Raw genomic sequence first — 23082 nt, forward strand, 5'->3', positions numbered from 1 at the left:
TAGCTGAATAGGATAACTGAAGTGAGCACTAATATATATATATTATGAGTGCAAGCCAAAAAATACAGTTTTTTTTCTATTTTGCTAAATATCTCCTTTTTCCTAATATTCATGGCAGGTATGCATTTCATTATTCACATGTTCAAATTAGCAAGTAGCATTTTTCATTGTATATTCCAATATTTTTCCCATATGCTTGAGGCATTATACCATTATCTAAGTTTGATGTGCAGCCTTATCCTTATATATGAAGTACAATAGGTCACGAAAAAACAATTTCAGAATCGCCAGGATCCGTTGAAGCGTTCTAGAATTATAACCCGTCAAAGTGACACTGGTCAGAATTGCAAAAAAATGGCCCGGTCATTAGGGTGTTTTAGTGGCCGGGTGAAGGGGTTAAAGTATCAACACATATCAATCTGAAGGGCAGAGTGACTGGGTCCCAACCGGACACAACCATGGGAAGCACTAGATGAAATGCCCGGCTCACTGAGAAGGGGGCCACATCCTATTTGTACCAAGTACAAGAGACATCTGGCTAGTGTGAACATGAGCTTACAAGCTGCAGGTATACTCTGGCTCACTGTTTTCTGTAGTCTATTGTATTTAGTACAAATAGGATGTTGCCCCCTTCTCAGTGATCCGGGCATATCATCTAGTGGTTCCCATGGCTGTGTCCAGTTGTGATCCAGCCACTCTCTGCCCTTATTCAGATTGAGGCCTGTTTTGACCCATGGTGAGGTTTTAAATATTAGAGAGTGTAGGTATTGTCCCGATCGGGTACACCTTGTCGCGGTGGGATGGCTTTACACTTTTTTTGATCAAAAAAAGTGTTTACCAAGTTCCCCATGTTCATTTATGTGCATTATGTTTTTAATTTTAGTTACAGCAGGGTATATGTTCATATTTTTATCTTTATTTTTTTTGAAGATAAAACAGATTTTACCAATACTACAGCAAGCAGCCCAGTAATGCACACATCACTGGAATCCATGCTTCAGCCCCTACATCATTCTGTCAAAAAATAGAGCAAAAATCTGGTGACCTATTCCCTTTAAAAAGGATAAAGTGAATATGGATCGAGATATCACAAGAATGCACTCGATCCACCGTGTATAGTAGAATGGGCTACAAACTATATTCCCTAACAAAAAAAAAAAAAACGTACGTGTTTCTGCGAAAATCCTTCATAAGGGTAGAGTGTTCAGGCATTTTCTTTATGTCTTCCCAGTCTTTATCTAGGGACAAAAAAAAAAAGTTATGCAGTAAATCACAATGCCATTATCCATTTATAAGTATGAAAGACAAAACTACTCAACATTGAAATTATAAACACCAAGAAGGAAAAGTCGTGAATCATGGAGATCACAGGATCCATAGACCGGTTAACGATTGTAGTTTTGTTTTTTTCTTTCAAACATGACAACACAAGGCCGCATGTTGGTTGTGCTTCTGTAAGCAGCCTGCGTGATCTAGTCTTGCTACCACGGGCTGCAGAGTCTTAGGACTGGTCTCCCATCGTGCACATCTGGGATGTCATTGGTCGGCAACTGCAAAAGAAGCTGCCAGCAGCGGATCTTGATGATTTGCACAAGTGCATTTAGTTTGGCAGACTACCATTAATAACCTCACTGATCATAGCAAAGGCTGTAAAAACGTGGATTTCCTGCACACGGCGCTCATATGCTATATTTAACAAAGAGAGTTGTTTGAATGTTTAGTTTTAATTTTATTCATGTGATTACCATAACTCCGTGACTTTACCTTTTTGGTGTTGAGACACACACACACACACACACACACACACACACCACGTACGTATAAGGCGGCTTTCACACTACATTTTTTTTAACATGCGTCCTGAACGTTTTTTTAACGCAAAAACGGATCCAGTGCCAATGCGTTTTCATTTCAATGCATTTGCAATGGACTCGCGTCAACCTGCGTTCACCTGCGTTTGCGTGCGTTATAGTGAAGATCCGGCGACCTGCAGTTTAACATTTTTTCAAAAACGCTACTTGTAGCGTTTTTGAGCTGCGGCCAAATACTGCAAATTGCTGGATCCTGACTATACTGCACGCAAACGCATGTGAACGCTGGCATGCTGATAGACAGGATCCTGCTTGCTCTACTGAGCATGCCCAGAAACCAGCCCAGCGTGATCAGTCTCTCTCTCCCCCTCCCCCTTCCGTCTCTCTCCCCCTCCCCCTTCTGTCCCCTGCCTGAGAGCTGCAGACACTCATAACCAAAGTAAATATCGGGTAACCAAGCAAAGCGCTTCTCTTAGTTACCCGATGTTCACGTTGGTTACGTGTGCAGGGAACAGGCAGCCCGGCTTTTAGCAGCTGCGGATGCTCGTAACCAAGGTAAATATCGGGTATCCAAGCAAGTTACCCGATATTTACCTTGGTTACGAGCCTCCGCAGCTGTCGGCTCCCAGTCTATCACGTTCAGTTCCCCTCACTCACAATCACATGACTCCAATGCCCGCCCATAAACAAAGTGACAGGATCCTGCAAAATAACACATGCGTTTGCATGCTTTTTTTGCTATAAAAGCAGGATCCGCTTTTACAGCAAAAAAACCGTTCATGACGCATGTTAAAAAAAACGTAGTGTGAAAGCAGCCTAAGCCAAATGAGTAAAGTTCCCAGAAACATATCACATTATGGAGAAGTTTAAAAAACAAACAAACAAAAAAAAATAAAGCAATAAAGTTCAGCTGCCGTACCTGCAGGGAACCCCATGACATTGAATATTCTATCTAGCTGGTCGTGGTGGTAGGGATTACTAGTCTTTATGTCTTCTTGACGACAATGAAAAATTGGTTCAGATGTTAGAAGTTCTGCAAATATACATCCTATAGCCCATATATCTGAGGAGAGAAAAAAAATGCCACAGTTTATAAAGTGCATAGTACACGCCGGCCACTCAAATGAATGGATAATCAGATCAGGAGAGAGCGAGTCCAAAGAAGCACGGAAGGTTTAATAAAATATACGGCCTTGGATGCACAGCTCACATGGCAGGCGACATACTGTGGCAAAACCTCAGCACTAAAATGCCATTGTGTTGTTTAAGTGTTCCCTTTATTTTTTGAGCAGTATATTGAGTTTTTCTATTCACATACAAAAGATAGAAGGTATAAGTGGAACAGATCAGCAGAATTTCACCCCCCAAACTGTTCATATGCCAATGTAGCCCTTTCAATCACAATATCTTTAAGTGACCAGTCCATTCTTGTGTTACTGAGAAATCAGCATTTGAATTGATATGCAAGTGAGGCTGAAGAGCTATGGGAGATCTGAAGCCTCCGTCACCCCAGCTCTATTCCCGCACAGTGCAGCCTCCTGCTGCTTGACAGACAGCCTCTATGATGTGTGACTTCAGGCAACGAGCCATCAGTCAAGCAGAAGGCAGGAAATACACTATGTGCAGAATTATTAGGCAAACGAGTATTTTGATCACATGATACTTTTATACATGTTGTCCTACTCCAAGCTGTATAGGCTGAGAGCCAACTACCAATTCAGTAAATCAGGTGATGTGCATCTCTGTAATGAGGAGGGGTGCGGTGTAATGATTCCAACACCCTATATAAGGTGGGCTTAATTATTAGGCAACTTCCTTTCCTTTGGCAAAATGGTTCAGAAGAGAGATTTAACAGGCTCTGAAAAGTCCAAAATTGTGAGATGTCTTGCAGAGGAATGCAGCAGTCTTGAAACTGCCAAACTGTTGAATCGTGATCACCGATCAAGCGTTTCATGGCAAATAGCCAACAGGGTCGCAAGAAGCGGTTTGGGCAAAAAAGGCGCATAACTGCCCATGAATTGTGGAAAATCAAGCGTGAAGCTGCCAAGATGCCATTTGCCACCAGTTTGGCCATATTCCAGAGCTGCAACGTTACTGGAGTATCAAAAAGCACAAGGTGTGCCATACTCAGGGACATGGCCAAGGTAAGGAAGGCTGAAAAACCACCACCTTTGAACAAGAAACATAAGATAAAACGTCAAGACTGGGCCAAGAAATATCTTAAATCAAAAAAGGTCAGTGGAGCCTCTGTTAGGAGTCTCAACACAGAAAATAGCCAGATATCCTTCCGGGAAGGACCTAGCCACTCTTTGGCTAGGTCCTTCCCGGAAGGATATCTGGCTATTTTCCTTGTTGAGTCTAACAGAGGCTCCACTGACCTTTTTTGATTTGCATACTTCCCAGGGGGCAATGCACCTAGGATTTCACTGTTTTGAGCGCCTTTGTTGGCTGCCGGCAATGTTTTCTCTCGCTGGTCTCCCCGAGATCAGTGATTCTTTTGTCTTGTAAGAAATATCTTAGACTGATTTTTCAAAGGTTTTATGGACTGATGAAATGAGAGTGACTCTTGATGGGCCAGAGGCTGGATCAGTAAAGGGCAGAGAGCTCCACTCCCACTCAGACGCCAGCAAGGTGGAGGTGGGGTACTGGTATGGGCTGGTATCATCAAACATGAACTTGTGGGACCTTTTTGGGTTGAGGATGGAGTGAAGCTCAACTCCCAGACCTACTGCCAGTTTCTGGAAGACAACTTCTTCAAGCAGTGGTACAGGAAGAAGTCGGTATCGTTCAAGAAACACGACTTTCATGCAGGACAATGCTCCATCACATGCATCCAACTACTCCACAGCGTGGCTGGCCAGTAAAGGTCTAAAAGATGAAAAATAATGACATGTCCCCCTTGTGCACCTGAGTCTTTTGGGTTGATTGAGAACACAGTTGTTAATCAATAATAAAAAAAAATCCTCTAAAATTCAACTTTGCTAATAATTCTGCACACAGTGTAGAGCTGGAGTGACAGAGGCATCAGATCTACAAATAGCTCTTCAGCCTCATTTGCATATTAATGCCAAAGCCGATGTCTCTAACAGAGGAAGGGACTAATCGTGTAAAGGTGTCCTTGACTGGTCTTTGAAAAAGCTACATGTGCATATAGTTTGGGGAGTGATATCCCGCTGATATTTTCCCTTTAAACAAGTGTTGAGAAAGCTGCACAAATTTTCAATGCATAAAAGGGGTTGACTACGTTTTTTTTTTTTTTAAGACTTCCATGGCAGGAGCAAAAAAAAAAAAGAGAATTTTGTTTACTTACCGTAAATTCTTTTTCTTGTAGTTCCGACATGGGAGACCCAGACCATGGGTGTATAGCTAGCGCCTCCGGAGGACACACAAAGCACTACACTCAAACGTGTAGCTCCTCCCTCCGGGCTATATACACCCCCTGGATGACAATCTACCCAGTTCAGTGCAAAAGCTGAAGGAGGACATCCACCCATAAGTAGAGAGAGTAAAACTCGGCAAAACCAGAACTCTGTCTACTAACAACAGCCGTGAAACACACGGAACAAAAAACTGCCAACAGGCAACAGGGAGGAAGCTGGGTCTCCCATGTCGGAACTACAAGAAAAAGAATTTACGGTAAGTAAACAAAATTCTCTTTTTCTTTATCGTTCCTTATGGGAGACCCAGACCATGGGACGTTCCAAAGCAGTCCATGGGTGGGAAAGAAACTAAACTGAGAAGTAGGCAAAACCTAACTTCACAAATGGGCGACAGCCGCCTGAAGGATGCATCTGCCCAAGCTCGCATCTGCCGAAGCATGAGCAAGCACTTGGTAGTGCTTAGAAAAAGTGTGCAGACTGGACCAAGTGGCAGCCTGACACACCTGCTGAGCCGTAGCCTGGTGCCTGAAAGCCCAGGAGGCACCGACAGCTCTAGTCGAGTGCGCCTTAATCCCCGGCGGGGGAGGCACCTGAGAACACTGGTAGGCATCGGCGATAGCCGACCTAACCCAACGAGCCAGGGTCGGTTTAGATGCCGAGAGGCCCTTGCGCTGACCCGTGGTTAGCACAAAAAGTGAGGTGCTCCGCCGAAAAACGGCGGTGCAAGACACAGATTCGGAGCGCCCGCACCAAATCCAAGGTGTGCAACGCCTTCTCAAAGCGATGCACAGGGGCCGGACAAAGAGAGGGCAATGAAATGTCCTGGTTAAGGTGGAAGGAAGACACCACCTTAGGGAGAAAGTCCGGAGTCGGACGCAGAACCACCTTGTCTTGGTGAAACACCAAAAAGGGGGATTCCGAAGAAAGCGCAGCCAAATCAGAAACTCTCCTGAGAGAAGTTATGGCTACTAGAAAAACAACTTTCTGTGAAAGTCTAGACAAAGGAACCTCCCTGAGAGGCTCAAAAGGGGATTTCTGTAAGGCCGTGAGGACCAGATTAAGGTCCAAGGGATCCAAGGGCCGTCGGTAAGGAGGGATGATGTGAGATGCGCCCTGCATGAAGGTGCGCACCTGAGCCAGTCGGGCGATACGCCGCTGGAACAATACCGACAAAGCCGACACCTGTCCCTTAAGGGAATTGAGGGACAGACCCAACTGTAGACCTTACTGTAGAAAAGACAGGATGGTCGGCAAGGAAAAAGGCCAAGGAGCATGGCCGGAAGAGCGGCACCAGGATAGGAAAATTCTCCAAGTCCTGTGGTATGTCTTAGCCGAGGAAGACTTCCGAGCTTGAGTCATGGTGGAGATGACCTCAGAGGGAATGCCTGAAGCCGTCAGGATCCAGGACTCAAGAGCCACGCCGTCAATCTGAGAGCCGCAGAATTCTGGCGGAAGAACGGACCTTGAGAGAGAAGGTCTGGGCGGTCCGGGAGATGCCACGGCACCTCTACGGACAGGCGGAGCAGGTCTGGGTACCAGGCTCGCCTGGGCCAGTCCGGAGCAATGAGTATGACTCGACGGCCCTCCATTCGGATCTTGCGCAGAACCCTGGGCAGGAGCGCTAGAGGGGGAAACACATAGGCCAGACTGAACTGAGACCAATCCTGAACCAGTGCGTCTGCTGCGAAGGCTTGAGGATCGTGTGAGCGAGCCACGTAAACCGGAACCTTGTTGTTGTGCCGGGAAGCCATTAGATCTACTTCCGGAGTGCCCCACTTGCGGCAGATTGATCTGAACACTGACGGATGCAGGGCCCACTCGCCGCCGTCCACGGTTTGACGGCTGAGATAATCGGCCTCCCAGTTTTCCACGCCGGGGATGTGGACTGCGGATATGGTGGACTTGGAGTCCTCCGTCCACTGGAGGATTCGTTGAACCTCCAACATCGCCAGACGGCTGTGAGTTCCGCCCTGGTGATTGATGTAGCCTGGAACACAAAGCGTTGAACTGGGTAGATTGTCATCCAGGGGGTGTATATAGCCCGGAGGGAGGAGCTACACGTTTGAGTGTAGTGCTTTGTGTGTCCTCCGGAGGCGCTAGCTATACACCCATGGTCTGGGTCTCCCATAAGGAATGATAAAGAAATAAAATTAAACTTAACTCCTTTTTATCTTTGCCATTTTGGTAGACTCAGTGTTTAGTTCACTGCAGCAATTACCAGCCTGCCATCCATGTGACTGCTGCAGCCGATCACTAGCCGCAGCAGTGATGGCTGCATGTATATCCATACTATGGGATGGCTGCATGTATAGCCCTACTATGGGATGGGATGGCTGCATGTATAGCCCTACTATGGGATGGGATGGCTGAATCTATAGCCCTACTATGGGATGGGATGGCTGAATCTATAGCCCTACTATGGGATGGGATGGCTGAATCTATAGCCCTACTATGGGATGGGATGGCTGAATCTATAGCCCTACTATGGGATGGGATGGCTGAATCTATAGCCCTACTATGGGATGGGATGGCTGAATCTATAGCCCTACTATGGGATGGGATGGCTGAATCTATAGCCCTACTATGGGATGGGATGGCTGAATCTATAGCCCTACTATGGGATGGGATGGCTGAATCTATAGCCCTACTATGGGATGGGATGGGATGGGATGGCTGAATCTATAGCCCTACTATGGGATGGGATGGGATGGCTGAATCTATAGCCCTACTATGGGATGGGATGGGATGGCTGAATCTATAGCCCTACTATGGGATGGGATGGGATGGCTGAATCTATAGCCCTACTATGGGATGGGATGGCTGAATCTATAGCCCTACTATGGGATGGGATGGCTGAATCTATAGCCCTACTATGGGATGGGATGGCTGAATCTATAGCCCTACTATGGGATGGGATGGCTGAATCTATAGCCCTACTATGGGATGGGATGGCTGAATCTATAGCCCTACTATGGGATGGGATGGCTGAATCTATAGCCCTACTATGGGATGGGATGGCTGAATCTATAGCCCTACTATGGGATGGGATGGCTGAATCTATAGCCCTACTATGGGATGGGATGGGATGGCTGAATCTATAGCCCTACTATGGGATGGGATGGGATGGCTGAATCTATAGCCCTACTATGGGATGGGATGGGATGGCTGAATCTATAGCCCTACTATGGGATGGGATGGGATGGCTGAATCTATAGCCCTACTATGGGATGGGATGGCTGAATCTATAGCCCTACTATGGGATGGGATGGCTGAATCTATAGCCCTACTATGGGATGGGATGGCTGAATCTATAGCCCTACTATGGGATGGGATGGCTGAATCTATAGCCCTACTATGGGATGGGATGGCTGAATCTATAGCCCTACTATGGGATGGGATGGCTGAATCTATAGCCCTACTATGGGATGGGATGGCTGAATCTATAGCCCTACTATGGGATGGGATGGCTGAATCTATAGCCCTACTATGGGATGGGATGGCTGAATCTATAGCCTACTATGGGATGGCTGAATCTATAGCCCTACTATGGGATGGCTAAAATCTATAGCCCTACTATGGGATGGGATGGCTGCATGTACAGCCCTACTATGGACAAACTTCATGTTCCTTCTGCGCAGGTGCTGGTGAGTCACTGGTACTTGTGTATAATGCAAGGTTTCTGGGCACTGGAGAAGACTGGGAGCGGTAGTACCAGTGACCTGCCGACACCTGAGGAAGTAACTAAAGCCTGTGCTCATAGTGGGGCACAGAGGGAGTGCGCAGGCGCGAGATTTCCGGACGAGCACCGAATGTCAGAGGAACAAAGCGATACTGATGGGAAGCAATACATATGATAATGAAGTTGAGGAGGCAGTGCCATCTTCCGGGCAATGTTCTGCTCATAGCCTGGAAGAGCTCATTAACAAAAGTCTTAAAAGATGATTTATCCATAAAAAGGCTTCTGGTATGACACATACAGTTAGGACTTTTCAGTATTCTATAACCTGTATTCCAATATTGATATGTTAGATAGGTCAAATGTGGTGACAGATTCCCTTTAAGGGTAAAAAAAAAAAAAGTTATATTAATGAGCAGAGCTCAAGGAGCACAAAAAATGTAATATTCATGAAATGCGTCTTTTAGGATTTGCATTTTGACATTTCAAAGATGATGATAATTAAAGAGGAAATTCCCTAAGAAAAGAAATGAGTGGATTCTTGTGACCTTTTTAGTTTTTGCTTGGCAGAATCTCAGTATGGCAACGAAAACCGAAGCAAAATAATCACAGGCGTTGGTGAAGCTTAAAGTGAACCCACCCAACAAATATATAATTAAAGTGTATAGAAATAGCCTTCTACAGTTGTATAGGAAAAATGGTCTACATCCAGAATTTGAGACTGGTACAGACCATACTTCTCACAGCTCAGGGTTTGCTACAAATTGTACCCGTTAAACAATATTCTACCGTATATTCTATACGGCTCGTGAAAAATTCCGTGCTTGCCGCTGATTGAGAGTGACCAATGGAGCCTCGTTCTCCGAAAGCAGCTCCATAGGATTCGAGGGTAGTCATGGGACATTACACCATTAGATTACATCGGAACTTCAAGGATTTATTTTTCATTATTAAATTGGTGAATGAGGGAAAGTGGGGGACTATATTCAAATTAAGTGTGTGGTCTTTTTAACTCTACTCTTACCGGGTTAGTAATGGGAATATCTGATAGACTCCTTTCCATTACTAACCTCTGGGCTTGATGCCAGTTGCCAAATCACGGAAATGACGCAATGGATGCGCAATTTCTGGGGTAGCTGTTGGCTGCTATTTTTAGGCTGGGAGGGGCCAAATAACCATGGGCCTTCCAAACCTGATAATACAAGCCCCTAATTGTCTGTTTTACTTTGTCTGGTTATTAAAAATAAAGAGAATCCACACGGTTTATTAACCAGTTCACTACCAATGATGTACCTATACATCATTGGTCGTGTATGGCCCTTTAACGCGGGCTAGTGTGGCATTGTGCGGCTAACAGGCGAGTGTGGATCGGAGATCTAGATCTTAACCCACGACCATCTTCTCTACTCACCAATAGCTTTGGTATAATGTCTGGCTCCTAGGAGCAGCTCTGGAGCTCGATACCAGAAAGTAACAACTACGGGATCTAAATCAGCTAAAGGCTTTAAAGGTGAATTAAATAACCGGGCGAATCCCATGTCCGCTGCAAAAGACAAAAGAAATGAGCATGAGTTAAGCAAGTTCAGACCTATTAGCCATTACTTGTGCGTTTATGGATTTTGTGTGAACACTGTAATAAGCCCCATTTTAAGGCCCTTGTGCCTTTTTAAAAGGGAATCTGTCAGCAGGTTTTTGCTACTTCATCTAAGAGCAGCATGATACAGGCAAAGATCCTGAATCCAACGATTTATAAATTAGTTTACTCAGTGCAGTGCTTTAGATTTGGCAATGCTGCAGACGTTAGAAAGCTGCTCCTGCCAACACAATGTACAATGTCTATAGACCGTGAGATGCTTATCATAGGAAGAGGTATGGTCACACTAGCTAGTAGTCCAAGCAATGATAATCACCTGAAGCTAAAACAATCATTGCAAAATAACACGGCACTTGATAATAGATGCATTGCTGAAATCTGTATTAACCTCTACATGTTAACAGATTATATAGCAAAAACCTGCCGACAGATTCCCTGTAAGAGCTTCGACAGAAACCGAACAGGACCGGGTTGTTGCTGGACTAATCTTGGCTCTTCAAAGAATATTATTTTGTTAAACTCTAGAGAGTTCAAAAAATTATTATACCTAGCTGCATTTCATGAATCACGCAGCAAGTTCCCTTTAAACATGGAAAAAGCGATATTTTTTACATGTGTTAAGGTTATCTTTAGCCAATAAAGTTGCTCTAAACCTCTAGTGTCCAAACTGAAGATATTTTCCACCTCTCCAATATAGATCTGCTATCTCTAACAAAGGAAAGGGAGCTCTGATGGATTTCTAATATTTTGCATATGTACTAAGCTAATTAAAGGACAAATTCTGAATGGTAAATTTAATTACGAAAAGTTGGTAAATTATGCACAGAATTTTTTTTTTTTTGTGTACTTGGCTTTTAACGTGAACCAGCACTACAGATTCAGCTCAGGGTAACACCATACTGCCTGATCACATCTATACACAGTATGGAACGGGGCAAAACGGTTTAATTATCACAAGAAACTACAATAAAACCCCCAACCACGCACTTTACAAATTCTGAATCCCCACATTCCTGCATCTTGGTAATCCAGTTATTAATAGCAGAGCTTTACTAATGGTGTCAAACAGTTTAGCAGTCTGATAACTGGATATAGCAGGGTACAAAGGAAAATCCATTTTCTACACAAAGTCTCCTTGACATTTTAGAGATATGAAACAAGGCTGATTTAAATTTTTTTTTTACAAACCTATTTTTACTCGTCCTCGTTCCGGACCTTCACCCATGACTAAAATATTAGCGGGTTTCTGTGTAAGAGAAGAATAGAATATGATCAGTGTTACAGGTTTACAGAACAACAATTAAAAAGTCGAGTTGGCGGCCCGCGTCTCCCAAAGAGTCGAGTTGGCGGCCCGCGTCTCCCAAAGAGTCGAGTTGGCGGCCCGCGTCTCCCAAAGAGTCGAGTTGGCGGCCCGCGTCTCCCAAAGAGTCGAGTTGGCGGCCCGCGTCTCCCAAGAGAGTCCCGTTGGCGGCTCGAGTCTCCCAAAAGAGTCCCGTTGGCGGCTCGAGTCTCCCAAAAGAGTCCCGTTGGCGGCTCGAGTCTCCCAAAAGAGTCCCGTTGGCGGCTCGAGTCTCCCAAAAGAGTCCCGTTGGCGGCTCGCGGCTCCCAAAAGAGTCCCGTTGGCGGCTCGCGGCTCCCAAAAGAGTCCCGTTGGCGGCCCGCGTCTCCCCAAGAGTCCCGTTGGCGGCCCGCGTCTCCCCAAGAGTCCCGTTGGCGGCCCGCGTCTCCCCAAGAGTCCCGTTGGCTCCCCGCGTCTCCCCAAGAGTCCCGTTGGCGCCCCGCGTCTCCCCAAGAGTCCCGTTGGCGCCCCGCGTCTCCCCAAGAGTCCCGTTGGCGCTCCGCGTCTCCCCAAGAGTCCCGTTGGCGGCCCGCGTCTCCCAAAAGAGTCATGAAGTTCTAGATCATTACTATCCTAGAGGTGCAGTGAGCATGCAAACATAACATGGGCAATGAAGAATGAATAATTACATTTTTACCACTAAAATGATGTTTTACGCCCAAGTTGTTAAAGTTTTATAGTTAATAGGAAAAAGAAAAAAAAAAAAAAAAAAAGATTGACCACAGTTTGTTGTGTAATTTTTCCTAAGTAACAATACCCTACATGTAAATCTGGAACTATTTTTCAAGCAAAGCCATGAATATTACAGATTTTGACGTTTCGGTTTGCAGCTGCCATGTCAGAGCTTGTGAGGTTCCAGAGCTGAAGAAATCCACACAATTTCGGCTGAGCAGGTGGCTAAATAGTAATGCTCAGCCACAGACTCCGGAGGGAAGGAGCACTATTTGATCCTTGGAGCTTGTGGACTCCATATCCAGAGCCCCTAAGTGCCAGAAGAGCAGAATGATTCCTCAAGTGACCCCATTTTGGAAACAACAGCCCTCTAGGAATGTAACTGCAGGTTTGGTGAGGATTTTGACTGAGTGTTTTCCAGAAATAAGCAGCATTAGATGTGGCTGAGTGAAAATTAGAAATATAGCATTTTAGTGCCTGTACATTGTAGTGCCTACAGATTCTGCCTAGCTTGTGCTTCTGGAAACACATACCCAATAAATTAAGCGGGCTCTCCAACACAGAAATACTAAAGATGTGGATGTAAAATGTGATTTAAGCGCACTATGGAGCTCCGAAGAAGGGGGACATTGTATTAGGGAGCGCAGAGTTTGCAGGATTTCTTTTTTGGAGGAAGCCATGGTGCTTTTCCAGAGACTTTGTGATGGGTCCTTTCGCACTGCGATTGTGTTCCCGTTCCGTGGCCCAATCGGGTCTTCTGTCCGAATTCCCTGCAAAACAGCATCTGGTTGTCCACCTCCAGTAAGTGTATACCCCCAAAAGGGTGCATGACAGAGCACACGGTGACTATCTGGACGATTAAAGTCAGTGGCCCTGTTGGCGTATACATCCTAATCCCATTTTGCAAGGGGTTCGGACGGAAGACCCGACAGGACCACTGAATGGTGAGAAGAAAGCAGTGTGAAAGCGGCCTTATGTGTAACATTGAAGCTCCCTATATTTCCAATGACAGACAAGAGTGTAGACTTTGTTTTTTTTTTGTGTGGAAGGAGTCAAAGTTTTTACTGTGAACATTTTACAGGACATTTTGGACCACATTTATCCGGTGCTCTATGCTGAGCACTTACATCAAGGTTTCCATCTGAATCTCCCAATGAAGTGACTCAGAACACCCCGGAGGGATCCATTCACTATAATGATGCAAGATGATACTTTGGATTCTGACCTCATTTCGGTGGTGTCAATCTTTTCAGATTTGTCCAAAACTGGTTGACCGCACTATTATGAAAGCTTAAAGAGATAGACACTGCTGGATCTTAGGCCGGACACAGTCCAAAGTGGCTCTGTCTGCCTTATTATAGTGACTCTTCACTAATGGGCTTCGTCTGAATCCTGTATTTCCGAGATTTACCCGAAAACCCCGATGTACATGCTCAGTGCAGAGCGCAGAATAAATATGAGTAGAGTATTATTGCGATCTTTGGGAAGCAGAATAAACAAATCAACAGCAATTTAATTTTACATATTCTTTATGCCATTCACCGTGTGGTATAAATAAGACAGTTTAATTCTTCGTTTCGGTGCCATTACAGCGACACCAAGTTTATATTGTGCTTTTAGGTTTAGCTACTATTACACACAAACACTTTAGTTTTTTGCATCACTATACTTTGACCGCTATAATTTTTTTCATTTTTCTGTCGACAGTCATGTGAGGGCTTGTTTTTTTGCAGGCTGAGTAGATGTTTTTGTCTGTCTTAATTTCCAGATACGTAACTTTTCTTCATCTCTTTTATTCCGATTATTGAGAACATCAAAAACGCAATTTAGTATTTTTCAGTGTGTTACGCCGTTCACCGTGCAGTAAACTTGATAAGACCGCTTTATTCCTCAGGTCAGTACAACAATAAATAATAAATTTTATTCATTTATATAGCGCTATTAACTCCACATCGCTTTACATACCGTATTTTTCGGACCATAAGACGCACTTTTTTTCCCCCCAAATGTTGGGGGAAAGTGGGCGGTGCGTCTTATGGTCTGAATATAGGGCTGCGGGGAATGAGGGTGCTGCGGTGGAGCGGGTCAGTAGCAGCCTGCCGTGACCACATGGACCCGCTCATTTAATATGAACGCCCATCATCTCTCAGCGCTGAAGCTGGCACCGACAGGTGGGCGGAGTGATGGGCAAGGGATAAACAGCCGGCCCGCATGATCACCCCTGGCAACTGCAGCCTGGAGTGATCATGTGAGGCTGTATTCACTGCCCCCCGCACATCATCATCAGCGCGAGGTGCAATGAATCAGTACGGCATACTCACCGTTCCCCTGCAGCACCGCGATCTCCTCCAGTCTGTGCCGGTCAGCTGAGTTGCGTGGAGACTAGCGCCGCGCACAGCGATGACATAATTGCTGTGCGCACGTGTCCACATGGGACAGACAGGAGGAGATTGCGATGCTGCAGGGGAACGGGGATGGCTCCACTCAGCGGCGCTGCCGCTGACAGACGGTAATAGGAGCGATGCTGCAGGGAGTGAGGTGAGGTAAGGTGAGTATGAACGTTTATTTTTTTTTTTTATGTGCCACAGGATGCGGCCATACACCAGGATGATGGGGGTATATGAGCAGCGCTGGGGAGTATATGAGCAGCGCTGGGGAGTATATGAGCAGCGCTGGGGAGTATATGAGCAGCGCTGGGGAGTATATGAGCAGGACATTACCCCATAACAGTGTCAGGAGCAGATCCTCGCCCCATAAGTGTGTCATGACCACATTTTTTTGCTTAAAATTTTATTTCCCATTTTCCTCCTCTAAAACCAGGGGGCGTCTTATGGTCCGGTGTGTCTTCTAGTCCGAAAAATAAGGTACATTGGCAACACTGTCCCCATTGGGGCTCACAATCTAGAGTCCCTATCTGTATGTCTTTGGAGTGTGGGGGGAAACCGGAGAACCCGGAGGAAACCCACGCAAACACGGGGAGAACATACAAACTCCTTGCAGATGGTGTCCTAGGTGGGATTTGAACCAAAGACCCCACCACTGCAACGCTGCAGTGCTAACCACTGAGTCACCGTGCCGCCCTACAATTACAGTGATACCATGTTTAGGGTCTGTGCGCACTGGGAAATTTGCTTCTCAAGAAAAATACGCAGCCTCTGGCAGAATTCCAGACCCGCGGTAAAAACAAACTCACGGTTTGCCGCGAGTTGGTCCCTGCGTTTTTTTTTCCCATTATCTATGGCAAAAACGCAGGCACCTGCAGAAAAGAAGTGACATGCTACTTTTTTTCTGCAGAAATTCTGCAGCAAAACCTATAGAAAAAAAAAAAAAACGCAGTGTGCGCTCAGCATTTTGGTTTTCCGATAGATTTTGCTGGGGAAGGACTGCAGAAAGGTTATGAACAAAAACAGCATCTTTTCTGCGGCAAAACCGCAGCAAATCTGCGACAAAAAACGCAGCGTGCGCACAGGGTCTTGTGGCTTTTTTTAGGTTTTGCCTCTTTCACACAAAAAAATTTTATAGAAATAAAATTAGAACTTGCATTGCTTTATTCTGACAGCTTTAGCTTTTCCAATAATGGAGCCAAGTGGGGGCTTGTTTTCTGTGGGCTGAGATGTCATTTTCAGGGCTTAAATCTAAATTACTTTTGACCTTTTGAACACGTTTTTATAGATGTTTAAAACCAAAAAAAAATAAATAAATAAATCACAACCAATTATACACTATTAACTCAGCCCCTAATACACTGTTTTCTTCTTCTTCTTCATTAGTTTAGCTCACCGAATTTACATGTTACATAAAACTGCCAATGTGCCGAGTGCATAAAAAATAAATTGCCACGTTAAAAGGCAAACAAAGGTGTGACCTGATATGAACCACAGGTGCAGCTGAAGTGCTCAACAATCCGACCGCAAGGCCAACTATTCCAGCATTACTACCGGAGGTGATAAGCCTCTCAACCGCTCAAATCGGATTAGTTCTCATTACTAGTACAGCAGCACATTGTCTAGGCAGGTGCAAAGTCTAATGTCTCTTTGTCGTACAGGTCGGCACCGCTGGGAGTCCAGACTTAAATTTGCCCGTAGGCGGGAGAAGTGGCTTGCCTGGTTAGCTTTGCGGAGTGACTTACAGGCTAGCTACTGATCGCTAGCAGATTTTGGTTCTTTGACGATCTTATAACAAAACTTGCGCTATATTCAAAATATAGTACTGCAAAACACTAAGGTGCGGCGATTTCTCTTTTCTACACATAACTAGGGATGATCGAATACCTCAAATATTCGGCTTCGCGAATAATTGCCAATAGGTCGCCGCTATATTCGATGCCCAATGTAAGTCTATGGGGAACCCGAATAATAACTATTCGGAACTATTAGGGCTTCCCATAGACTTACATTGCGCATCGAATAGTCACATAGCGGTGACCTATTCGTCGGATATTCGCGAAGCCGAATATTTGAGGTATTAGATTATCCCCAATTATAACATTTTGTGTAATATGAAATACTTTATGGTCCTAAAAAAAAAAAAAAAAAAAAAAGAAAGAATGCCATAAGTAAAACATCTAAATACCTTTATATAGAAAGTCAAACTTGTTTAGTCTATGAACCAAGCCCAGTAGTAAATTAAAATAGCTGCCATTTGTTACAGAAACCGGTCCTAAAATGCTAATAGCAAAGGCCCATGTGAGCATGTAGAGTAGGAAACTGCTCCCTCCATGTGTACAAAGATGTTCTCCCAGTGGATATCCTGATCTAATACAGGAGATGGCAGGAATGCTAAGGTAAGAAGAGGCTGCTCACACTGCTGTCCTCCCTGTCTTGGCGATAGCAGGAGTACCGTGATGAGAACAGGCAGCCTACACTGCTTACCTCAGCACCCCTGATGTCTCCACCATGTCTTTTTGAGCTAATAGTGGAGATACCAGGAGTACTGAGGTAAGACGTGGCTGCTTATACTGCTGTCCTGTGTCAGCTCAGACAGGGTGGACAGCAATTTGAGCAGCCCCTTAACCAAGCACCACTGGTACCTCCAGTATTAGGTCAGCAGTGTGAGCAGCCTCTTACCTTACCAAACCTGGTGTCTAAACTTTGTTTTCCTGATCTAATAGTGGAGCTATAAAAGGGCCGTTTCACACATCCGGCTTTTTGCCAGATTGGCAGATCCGGCGCACTCCAGTACAGTGTGATACAGTACAATGGCAGAGCGGCAACTTCCGGGTCACATGCTCCGGTCACATGACAGCATGTGACCGGAGCTTGTCGCGACACTGCCATTGTACTGTATTACACTGTACTGGAGTGTGCCGGATCCACGGAAAAGCAGAATGTGTGAAACGGCCCTTAGGGGTACGGAGATCAGAAGACGCTGCTGTCCACCTTCTCTTTGAATGCAGAGCATCTGATGTGACCTGGGGATAGCTTGATAATGCATGGTATAAATCACAGCAGCTGCTCAGCATTCAGATGGACATTATGAACAGCAATAATACAACAAGGCTACATAGTGTTCATGGGGAAAGTTGATAACAGAACAATAGAGAAGGGGTTTATGTCGCGCTATTCATCAGGAAGGAGAACAGAGAGATGATCAATGTTCCTTTATTGTAGCTTGTGTCTACGCATTTCAGGAGCTCTGCTCCCTTCATCAGGACATACAGCACAAAAACAACATCTCAATATATGTTATGTTGTTTTTGTGCTGTATGTCCTGATGAAGGGAGCAGAGCTCCTGAAACGCGTAGACACAAGCTACAATAAAGGAACAGTGATCATCTCTGTTCTTCCTGATGAATAGCGCGGCATAAACCCCTTCTCTATTGTTCTCTGTTATCAACCACGGGGGCTGCAGCAGATTTCATCCCAACAACATAAGCTTTCATAGGAGTTGTGACTGTCACAACTCCTTGAGGTGAGTGCATTCCTTTTATTTTCCCCGGATATATACCGGGTAAGACCCTATTGTGCTTTTTCTCTCCACAGTTTACTTCGTCATGGGGAAGAAGGGAATTTTGTTTACTTACCGTAAATTCCTTTTCTTCTAGCTCCAATTGGGAGACCCAGACAATTGGGTGTATAGCTACTGCCTCCGGAGGCCACACAAAGTATTACACTTAAAAGTGTAAGGCCCCTCCCCTTCTGGCTATACACCCTCCCGTGGGATCACGCGCTCCTCAGTTTTAGTGCAAAAGCAAGAAGGAGGAAAGCCAATAACAGGTTTAAAGACAAATTCAATCCGAAGAACATCGGAGAACTGAAACCATTCAACATGAACAACATGTGTACCCGAAAAAAACAAAAATCCCTAAGAAAACAGGGCGGGTGCTGGGTCTCCCAATTGGAGCTAGAAGAAAAGGAATTTACGGTAAGTAAACAAAATTCCCTTCTTTGTCGCTCCTAATTGGGAGACCCAGACAATTGGGACGTCCAAAAGCAGTCCCTGGGTGGGTAAAAGAATACCTCGTGATAGGGCCGTCAAACAGCCCTGTCCTACAGGTGGGCAACCGCCGCCTGAAGGACTTGTCTACCTAGGCTGGCGTCCGCCGAAGCGTAGGTATGCACCTGATAATGCTTGGTAAAGGTGTGCAGACTCGACCAGGTAGCCGCCTGGCACACCTGCTGAGCCGTAGCCTGGTGCCGTAATGCCCAGGACGCACCCACGGCTCTGGTAGAATGGGCCTTCAGCCCTGAAGGAACCGGAAGCCCCGCAGAACGGTAGGTTTCAAGAATTGGTTCCTTGATCCACCGAGCCAGAGTGGATTTGGAAGCTTGCGACCCTTTACGCTGACCAGCGACAAGGACAAAGAGTGCATCCGAGCGGCGAAAGGGCGCCGTGCGGGAAATGTAGATCCTGAGTGCTCTGACCAGATCCAACAAATGCAAACCTTTCTCAAATTGATGAACTGGATGAGGACACAAGGAAGGTAATGTGACATCCTGATTGAGATGAAAGGGGGATACCACCTTAGGGAGAAACTCAGGAATCGGACGTAGAACCACCTTGTCCTGGTGAAACACCAGGAAGGGAGATTTGCATGAGAGCGCAGCTAGCTCGGACACTCTCCGAAGAGACTAGACCGCTACTAGAAAGGCCACTTTCTGTGAAAGACGAGAAAGGGAAACATCCTTCATAGGCTCGAAAGGCGGCTTCTGGAGAGCAATTAGAACCTTGTCCAGATCCCAGGGCTCTAACGGTCGCTTGTAAGGAGGGACGATATGACAAACTCCTTGCAGGAACGTGCGTACCTGAGCAAGTCGTGCTAGGCGTTTCTGAAAAAATACAGATAGCGCTGAGACTTGTCCTTTAAGGGAGCTGAGCGACAAACCTTTTTCCAACCCGGATTGCAGGAAGGAAAGAAAAGTAGGCAATGCAAAAGGCCAGGGAGAAACTCCCTGAGCAGCGCACCAAGATAAGAATATCTTCCACGTCCTGTGGTAGATCTTGGCGGAGGATGGTTTTCTAGCCTGTCTCATGGTGGTAATAACCCTTCGAGATAATCCTGAAGACGCTAGGATCCAGGACTCAATGGCCACACAGTCAGGTTCAGGGCAGCAGAATTCAGGTGGAAAAACGGCCCTTGAGATAGCAAGTCTGGTCGTTCTGGTAGTGTCCATGGTTGGCCTACCGTGAGGTGCCACAGATCTGGGTACCACGATCTCCTCGGCCAGTCTGGAGCGACGAGGATGGCGCGACGGCAGTCGGCCCTGATCTTGCGCAGCACTCTGGGCAACAGTGCCAGAGGTGGGAACACATAAGGTAGCCGGAACTGCGACCAATCTTGAACTAAGGCGTCTGCCGCCAAAGCTCGGTGATCGTGAGACCGTGCCATGAAAGCCGGGACCTTGTTGTTGTGCCGTGACGCCATCAGGTCGACGTCCGGCATCCCCCAGCGGTGACAGATCTCCTGAAACACGTCCGGGTGAAGGGACCATTCCCCTGCGTCCATACCCTGGCGACTGAGGAAGTCTGCTTCCCAGTTTTCCACGCCTGGGATGTGAACTGCGGATATGGTGGAAGCCGTGTCTTCCACCCACGTCAGAATCCGTCGGACTTCCTGGAAGGCTTGCCGACTGCGTGTTCCACCTTGGTGGTTGATGTACGCTACCGCTGTGGAGTTGTCCGACTGAATTCGGATCTGCTTGCCTTCCAGCCACTGCTGGAAGGCTTGTAGGGCAAGATACACTGCTCTGATTTCTAGAACATTGATCTGAAGGGTGGACTCTTCCTGAGTCCACGTCCCTTGAGCCCTGTGGTGGAGAAACACTGCTCCCCACCCTGATAGACTCGCATCTGTCGTGACTACCTCCCAGGATGGGGGTAGAAAGGACTTTCCTTTCGACAAAGCGGTGGGAAGAAGCCACCACCGAAGAGATTCCTTGGCCGCCTGAGAAAGGGAGACGTCTCTGTCGAGGGACGTCGACTTCCCGTCCCATTGGCGGAGAATGTCCCATTGTAGTGGACGGAGATGAAACTGCGCGAAAGGGACTGCCTCCATTGCTGCTACCATCTTCCCCAAGAAGTGCATGAGGCGTCTCAAGGGGTGCGACTGGCCCTGAAGGAGAGATTGCACCCCTGTCTGTAGTGAACGCTGCTTGTCCAGCGGAAGCTTCACTATCGCTGAGAGAGTATGAAACTCCATGCCAAGATATGTTAGCGATTGGGTCGGAGTTAGATTTGACTTTGAAAAGTTGATGATCCACCCGAAACTCTGGAGAGTCTCCAGCGCAACGTTCAGGCTGTGTTGGCATGCCTCTTGAGAGGGTGCCTTGACCAGTAGATCGTCCAAATACGGGATCACAGAGTGACCTTGAGAGTGCAGGACTGCTACTACTGCTGCCATGACCTTGGTGAAGACACGTGGGGCTGTCGCCAGCCCGAAAGGCAGGGCTACGAACTGAAGATGTTCGTCTCCTATAACAAAGTGTAGAAAACGCTGGTGCTCTGGAGCAATCGGCACGTGGAGATAAGCATCCTTGATGTCTATTGATGCTAGGAAATCTCCTTGAGACATTGAGGCGATGACGGAGCGAAGGGATTCCATTCGGAACCGCCTGGTTTTTACGTGCTTGTTGAGCAGTTTTAGATCCAGAACAGGACGGAATGACCCGTCCTTTTTTGGCACCACAAACAAGTTGGAGTAAAAACCGTGACCTTGTTCCTGAAGAGGAACGGGGGTCACCACTCCTTCCGCTTTTAGAGTGGACACCGCTAGCCGCAGAGCATCGGCTCGGTCGGGAGGTGGAGAAGTTCTGAAGAAGCGAGTTGGAGGACGAGAGCTGAACTCTATCCTGTACCCGTGAGACAGAATGTCTCTCACACAACGGTCTGTGACGTGTGGCAGCCAAATGTCGCCAAAGCGGGAGAGCCTGCCACCGACCGAGGATGCGGAGAGAGGAGGCCGAAAGTCATGAGGAAGCCGCCTTGGTAGCGGGTCTTCCGGCTGTCTTTTTTGGGCGTGACTGAGTCCGCCAAGAATCTGCGCTCCTCTGATCCTTATGAGTCCTTTTGGACGAGGAGAATTGGGACCTGCCTGAGCCTCGAAAGGACCGAAACCCCGACTGTCCTCTCCTCTGTTGGGGTTTGTTTTGTCTGGGCTGAGGTAAGGATGAATCTTTACCCTTGGAGTGCTTAATGATTTCATCTAAGCGCTCCCCAAACAGTCGGTCACGAGAAAATGGCAAACTGGTTAAACACTTTTTGGAAGCAGAATCTGCCTTCCATTCTCTTAACCACAAGGCTCTGCGTAAAACTACGGAGTTGGCGGACGCCACTGCCGTACGGCTCGTAGAGTCTAGGACAGCATTAATCGCGTAAGACGCAAATGCAGACATTTGAGATGTTAAGGGTGCCACCTGCGGAGCAGATGTACGTGTGACCGTGTCAATCTGTGCAAGACCAGCTGAAATAGCTTGGAGTGCCCATACGGCTGCGAATGCCGGAGCCAATGACGCGCCAATAGCTTCATAGATGGATTTCAACCAGAGCTCCATCTGCCTGTCAGTGGCATCTTTAAGTGCCGCCCCATCTTCCACTGCAACTAAGGATCTAGCTGCAAGCCTGGAGATTGGAGGATCTACTTTGGGACACTGGGTCCAGCCCTTGACCACGTCCGGGGGAAAAGGATAACGTGTATCCTTAAGCCGTTTGGAAAAACGCTTATCCGGATAAGCGTGGTGTTTCTGGATTGCCTCTCTAAAGTCAGAGTGGTCCAGAAATACACTTAATTTACGCTTGGGATACCTGAAATGGAATTTCTCCTGCTGTGAAGCTGTCTCCTCCGCAGGAGGAGGAGGGGGAGAAATGTCCAACATTTTATTGATGGACGCTATAAGATCATTCACTATGACGTCACCATCGGGTGTATCCAAATTGAGAGCGGTCTCAGGATCAGAATCCTGATCAGCTACCTCCGCCTCATCATACAGAGTCCTCCTGCTGGGACCCTGACCAGTGTGATGAAGTCGAGGGCCGCTCATAGCAAGCTCGCTTAGGCTGTCTGGGACTGTCGTCCGTGTCAGAGCCATCACCCTGGGATGCAAGAGACGCCCCCGGATCCCGGAGCTGTTCCAACTGAGGGGGACCAGGGAGCAATGAGTTAACAGTGTCCATGT

The 23082-nt window shown here is 46.7% G+C and overlaps 1 protein-coding gene across 1 annotated transcript in view; it reads right to left on the reverse strand.

The window, feature by feature from the left end:
- The window catches only part of CDK8 (cyclin dependent kinase 8), a 137505-nt gene that overhangs the window by 25190 nt on the left and 89233 nt on the right, over positions 1-23082 (reverse strand). The window contains exons 5-8 of the mRNA XM_075334632.1: positions 11650-11707; positions 10279-10410; positions 2731-2874; positions 1169-1238 (exon numbers count right to left, since the gene is read on the reverse strand). Of these exons, the coding sequence (XP_075190747.1) occupies positions 1169-1238; positions 2731-2874; positions 10279-10410; positions 11650-11707 (404 nt within the window). The remainder of the gene's footprint in view (positions 1-1168; positions 1239-2730; positions 2875-10278; positions 10411-11649; positions 11708-23082) is intronic.

This window comes from Anomaloglossus baeobatrachus, chromosome 2 (genome assembly GCF_048569485.1).
Source record: "Anomaloglossus baeobatrachus isolate aAnoBae1 chromosome 2, aAnoBae1.hap1, whole genome shotgun sequence".
In the NCBI taxonomy this organism is placed as follows: domain Eukaryota; kingdom Metazoa; phylum Chordata; class Amphibia; order Anura; family Aromobatidae; genus Anomaloglossus; species Anomaloglossus baeobatrachus.